Source organism: Kogia breviceps, chromosome 3, assembly GCF_026419965.1.
Source record: "Kogia breviceps isolate mKogBre1 chromosome 3, mKogBre1 haplotype 1, whole genome shotgun sequence".
Lineage (NCBI taxonomy): Eukaryota > Metazoa > Chordata > Mammalia > Artiodactyla > Physeteridae > Kogia > Kogia breviceps.
Genome location: NC_081312.1, coordinates 32,413,680 through 32,419,637, shown reverse-complemented (window position 1 = coordinate 32,419,637; position 5,958 = coordinate 32,413,680). Strand labels below are relative to the sequence as shown.

General features: G+C 45.2%; 1 protein-coding gene across 8 annotated transcripts; it reads left to right on the top strand.

The window, feature by feature from the left end:
- The first annotated feature begins 371 nt into the window (after positions 1–371).
- SRSF5 (serine and arginine rich splicing factor 5) lies at positions 372–5,958 on the top strand. Of its 8 annotated transcripts, none has more exons than XM_067028292.1 (9): positions 375–523; positions 1,256–1,309; positions 1,411–1,552; positions 1,882–1,952; positions 2,091–2,189; positions 2,476–2,545; positions 3,766–3,839; positions 4,291–4,401; positions 5,111–5,958. In XM_067028292.1, the coding sequence occupies exons 3-9, from the start codon at positions 1,427–1,429 to the stop codon at positions 5,379–5,381; spliced, it is 822 nt and encodes a 273-aa protein (XP_066884393.1). In that variant the 5' UTR covers positions 375–523; positions 1,256–1,309; positions 1,411–1,426; the 3' UTR covers positions 5,382–5,958. The 8 variants fall into 8 exon arrangements, with proteins under 8 accessions (XP_058912768.1, XP_066884393.1, XP_058912771.1 ...); XM_067028289.1 differs by having other exon boundaries at positions 377–648; positions 5,108–5,958; XM_067028290.1 differs by having other exon boundaries at positions 377–648; positions 970–1,309; positions 5,108–5,958.

Genomic DNA, 5,958 nt, shown 5'->3' with positions numbered 1-5,958 from the left:
GTGGTCCAGTGGTTCAGAATCAGGGTTTCCACTGCAGGGAGCACAGGTATGATCCCTGGTCGGGGAACTAAGATCCTGCATACCGCAGCACGGCGAAAACAAACAAACAAACAAAAGGTGTCATTTGCCTTAGGGTATTTTTATGGGAAGATAATTACGAACTGAACTTCACGGCCTAAAGGGAACCTGCCCGTCTTCCACCGTGCCCCTCCGGCGCCGAGAACCTGACGGCCACGCCCATGCCAGGTCCCTCCCCTCGGCCCCGCCCACCGCGAGTGCGGGTCTCTTAGGCTGTCACCATAAAGAGGCCCGGCCCCCCGGCACCTCTGTCCCCGACCCAATGGGGCGGTGCCGGAAGTGACGCAGGGACGCGCCCTCCATTTTGTGGGACGCCAGAGCAGCTAAGTGCGTCAGTTGTGGAGAGACATAGACGAGTTGAGTCCTGGTCTGCGGGGAGGCTGCTGGCTCCGTTGCAGACTACGGACCTCTCTGGGTCTCAGCTGCCAAAGATCCTGTCCGGTAGGTGAGTGGCTCACTTTGAGGGAAAGGCTTCTCGGATCGAGGCTTCTTCATGGCCGCTCAGATCGCGAGTGGTCGGGGCTGCTCTCTGTGCGGAGGACGGCGTCCAATGAGCGCAGTTTATTCGAGGTGGGCGCTGGGGCACGTCTCCCTTTGGGTATTGTTTGAGGGGACCTGACGGGGGAAGGGCGGTCCTGGTCACGGTCGTTTTTACAGAGGGGTCGTGTGCCCCTCCCAGCCTCCTTACTCTCCGAACCCGGCGAGTAGTGGGCTGAGACCTTTGCTCGGGGTGTGGTCGGGGCTGTCCCAGGGCGGGTACAGTGACCCGGAGCGGTGGGGTCGGGAGAGGGGGAGGGGACAGGGAGTTTGGCACGCGCGGCTGTCCCCACCGCCGGCTCCGAGGCCGCCATTTTGTGACTGCTCTGCGGCCGCCCGCTGACGTCTGCGCAGGCTAGGCGGTGGCGTCGCGAGATTCCGGCTTCCACCCGCTGTGACTCTCCTGAGAGGCGGCGACGCGCGCGCGGCCCGTCGCCATTGGGCTGGCCTTGCGGAGGGGGGGTCGGCTCCGCCCGCACTTCTCGGCCTTTCCTGACTGCGGCAGACGGGAGGGGGCCAGAAGAGCCGGGGAGAGAGTGCGGCTGCGCAGTTCCAGAGGCGGCAGTGGGCGTTGCGGTTGCTGCGGTCTGGGCCCAGGGAAGGATCGTGTTGGGAGCCGAGTTTTAATTTTGTCTGCAAGGGACCTGGCCTAGTTAAGAGGCACTCTTGGCAGTCTTGTTTATAACATCACCGGGTAAACATTTTATTTTATGCCGTTTATGTTTTTGATTTCCTTGACCAGACATTCTTCTGACATTTCACCGGTATTATCTCAATTGAATTATTACCTGACAGGAAGTACTAGCCGGACATGAGTGGCTGTCGAGTATTCATCGGGAGGCTAAATCCAGCGGCCCGGGAGAAAGACGTGGAAAGATTCTTCAAGGGGTATGGACGAATACGAGATATTGATCTGAAAAGAGGCTTTGGTTTTGTGGTGAGTATTTAGAACTGGTTGACTTATCTGTTGTTAAGTGAGTAAAGATTGTGGTAAGCAGTGCCTTTGATTTTATTGAGTCCAGGTAGAGTATCTTTAGGAAATGCTTTGCATCCTTAAGGCAGTGAATTTTCGTAAGGGATAAAAGAGCCTCACTACTGGCTGAGAGAAATCACTGCTGGTTGCTTTTTGATGAGGCTGAGCTGTATGCTGTTGTCATTAAGATACTCTTCTTAGGCTTTCACAGGTATTTACTGGTTTTAATGGGTTGTAGAATACACTTTTAAAGGCGTGTGAAGCATTTGGGTTTTTTCATGTTTGTATTTTAGGAATTTGAGGATCCCAGGGATGCAGATGATGCCGTATATGAACTTGATGGAAAAGAACTCTGCAGTGAAAGGTGAGGATCTCGTTTTTAGTTTTATCACTAGTTAGCACTGCAGAAATAGAGCAGACTAGGTCAGCTGGGTATTTACTTCTAAATAGGTCTCTTATGTAGCTTAAGTGGATAATGAAGATGTTTCTTCCCTTCCTGTAGGGTTACAATTGAACATGCTAGGGCTCGATCTCGAGGCGGAAGAGGTAGAGGACGCTACTCAGACCGTTTTAGTAGTCGCAGACCTCGAAATGATAGACGGTATGTGATGGATGGTGGATGGCTGCTTTGAACAAGCGTTACTGCAGGAGGAGTCTTTAATGTTTAAAAAGCATTAGCAATAAGCGATATTACTGTTTATGTATAATCAGTTCTGTTGTGTCCACTGTTCCTGTAAGTGTGTGAGTCATAAAATAATGCAGAAACTGTTGGCGGAAGTCATTTGACTGACTTGTCATATCTGATTGCTTGAACTTGCCCACAACTGAACACAATAAGTGCACGTTGCTTCATTTCTTCCATTGTGAGAGCTCATTTTCTTCCTCAGAAATGCTCCACCTGTAAGAACAGAAAATCGGCTTATAGTTGAGAATTTATCTTCAAGAGTCAGCTGGCAGGTTTGTTGAAATACAGTTTTGAGATATTTTAATGTGGCTTTTTAAATATTAGTGGGTAGCTTAATGTTTTAATTAATGTTTTATTAAAAGTAGTTTTATTTTTAAATTAATGGACTTAATTGTAATTTTAAAATTTTTAATTAAATGTAATTGGGGGATATTTCAAACTTTAATATTAGTGATCAAATGTAAATGTTTTGAGGATATATTTTCTTGTTTTTTAAAATCAATTTTAACCAAATATTAAACCCTTTATTTGCCAGCCTATCTGTGTCGTTGGCCTTATGACGAGGAGTGCCTGTGGGTTATCCTAATCGTTGTCTTGGTCACTCTTGCTTGGGCCTGGTTGACTTTGCCAGTCAGCTCCTACAGTGATCAATTGGCCACCTCTAGATCTGTGTTTGCCGGTCTAGACGTAATCGGTGCACTTCCTTGAAGTGCCAGGTTGCAGCGATCCCAGAGCGTTGATAACGTGATCTGATCCCTAAGTTGAGAGCTGTCTTCCTGTAACGCTTCCGAATAAGAGGTCCTGGTCGAAAAGAGTTGAAAGATACGAAATTAGGTGGTCGTTGGAATCCTGGTCGCAGTAAAGTGGTCCTTGGTAACTACACAAGAGTAGAACATGTCTGCATCCGCCAGTAGTCTGCTAATAGGGAGGGCTGTGCGATTAAAGGCTTCCATCGATTGGGTAGTGTCCTTCAAGTGGGTGGCGAAGAGCCAGTCGGGCATATGTCATGAAGGTTTCTCCGACCGATTAATGGTTTGCTGCTTGACTAGCCTAGGGAAATAATAATAAAGGTAAAGTAAACTTTTTTAATGACATATGGGGCACAAGATAACTGGTGTCTTGTAAATGTTCTGTTTTTAAATATAAAATTTCTACTTTAGTCTTTACTTTAAAAATATGTATTGTTTCTTTTTGTTTTGTTTTTGTTTTTTGTTTTGTTTTTTTCCTTTTGTATTGAGCTCAGTATAGACTAATACTACTTTAATGTTAAATTCTGAATTTTCTGGCATTTTGCTTAAAAGCAATATGCTATTTGCTTATTTCGTGCCCTGACATATATTATTTTTAAATTCTGATAGAATACAAGTGTGGTAAATACCATGTTTGTACTTTATCTAACATCTTCTCTTTCAGTAGTCTTGTTTTTATACAATGTGGTTGTTTGTGTGTCATGTTGCCTTTTCTCTGCTTAACACAATGGTCTTGTGTTAAGGATCTCAAAGATTTCATGAGACAAGCTGGGGAGGTAACCTTTGCGGACGCACATCGACCTAAATTAAATGAAGGGTGAGTATGTACTGGAGTATGAGAGCCTTTAAAAATATTCTGAAAGTTTTACTCTGAATGTTTGAGCTCTTAAAATTTGAACATGCTGGAATGTAGCAGTTCTCAGTCAAGGTTGAGTGTGCTCCTCAGGGTACATGTGGCAGTTTTGGAGATCTTTTGGTTGTCATGATTGAGGGTGCTGCTGGCATCTTGTGAGAAGAGGTCTGGCATGTTAGTAATCATCCTATAATGCACAGGAAAGCTCCTCACCCCCAAAGAATCATCTAGCTTAAAATGTCAACGGTTTGGAGGTTACAAAGTCTTGCTCTCATGCTGTTTTATCTGTAAAGAGATGACTCAATATAGCAATAGCAAAATGAACATTAAAAAGGTACTTAAACTAGACTGATAACATAGTTTGTGAGACTACAAGAAGTATGTAACTTTACAAATGACATTTTTTTCTTTGTAGGGTAGTTGAGTTTGCCTCTTATGGTGACTTAAAGAATGCTATTGAAAAACTTTCTGGAAAAGAAATAAATGGGAGAAAAATCAAATTAATTGAAGGCAGCAAAAGGCACAGGTATCTCTTTAAATTGTTTTTTAGTATAAATTTATTTATTTTATTTTGGCTGCGTTGGGTCTTCATTGCAGCGCTCAGGGTTTCATAGTCGCGGTGAGCAGGGGCTACTCTTCATTGAGGTGCGTGGGCTTCGCATTGCGGTGCCTTCTATTGCGGAGCATGGGCTCTAGGTGCTTGGGCGTCAGTAGTTGCAGCACCCGGGCTCACTAGTTGTGGCTTGCGGGCTCTGGAGTGCAGGCTTAGTAGTTGTGGCACCATGGGCTTAGTTGCTCCGCAGCGTGTGGGTTCTCCTGGACCAGGGATCAAACCTGTTTCCCTTGCATTGGCAGGCGGATTCTTATTTTTTTTAAAATTATTATTATTTTTTATTTTTGTGGTACGTGGGCCTCCCACTGTTGTGACCTCTCCCGTTGCGGAGCACAGGCTTGGGACGCGCAGGCTCAGCAGCCATGGCTCACGGGCCTAGCTGCTCTGTGGCATGTGGGATCTTCCCGGACTGGGGCACGAACCCGTGTCCCCTGCATTGGCAGGTGGACTCTCAACCACTGCGCCACCAGGGAAGCCCAGCAGGCGTATTCTTAATCACTGTGCCACCAGGGACGTAAATTTTTAGGTCGAAGTTTTATTGAATGGATTTGTAGGGCCTGCTACTTAGTGTCTTTTGGTTTTTGTTTTCTGTTTTTTTTTTTTTTTTTTTCTTTCCTAGTAGGTCACGAAGCAGGTCTCGTTCCCGGACCAGGAGTTCCTCCAGGTCTCGTAGCCGATCTCGTTCCCGGAGTCGCAAGTCTTACAGCCGGTCCAGGAGCCGGAGCCGGAGCCGGAGCAAGTCCCGTTCTGTTAGTAGGTCTCCTGTGCCTGAGAAGAGCCAGAAACGTGGTTCTTCAAGTAGATCTAAGTCTCCAGCATCTGTGGATCGCCAGAGGTCCAGGTCCAGGTCCAGGTCCCGGTCAAGGTCCAGATCCGTTGACAGTGGCAATTAAACTGTAAATAACTTGCCCTGGGGGCCTTTTTTTTTTTTTTTTTTTTTTTTTTTTTTTTTTTTTTTTTTTTTTTAAAATTCCCAAACCATACTTGCTAAAAATTCTGGTAAGTATGTGCTTTTCTGTGGGGGTGGGATTTGGAGGGAGGTTGGGTTGGGTTGGGTTGGGTATCTTTGTAGATGTGGACCACCAGGGGTTGTTGAAAACTAATTGTATTAAATGTTTTTGATAAGCCTTCTGCTCACATTTTTGTGAATGTCTGAAGTATATAGTTTGTGTATATTGACAGAGCTCTTTTATAACTAAAGCAAATTTAATTTTTTTGTACTAGAAAAAATTTGAACGTTTTAGTTCCTGGTTATTCAAATATGTTAATACAGAATTAGTTTAATGCCTCACTTAAACTAATTAATAGCTTTGGACACTTAAAAGAGCTCTAAATTTGCTTGTACGTAAAGGCTTAATTTGAGTTTTCCTTGTTAGGGTCAAGGGTGTCCGTCCACTCACCCTTTAACAGCTGCCTGGCAAAGACATTAAAGCAGCTGTTTGTTATTGATAATAAAAGATTATAAAACTG

What these genes read in the sequence shown, in the direction of transcription:
- SRSF5 (XM_059056785.2), top strand. Translation starts at nt 1,427, where the DNA reads ATGAGTGGCTGTCGAGTATTCATCGGGAGGCTAAATCCAGCGGCCCGG. An exon ending in AGACCTCGAAATGATAGACG is followed by an intron (nt 2,190 to 2,475) that starts GTATGTGATGGA and finishes TTTCTTCCTCAG; the next exon opens with AAATGCTCCACCTGTAAGAA. An exon ending in CTTCAAGAGTCAGCTGGCAG is followed by an intron (nt 2,546 to 3,765) that starts GTTTGTTGAAAT and finishes TCTTGTGTTAAG; the next exon opens with GATCTCAAAGATTTCATGAG.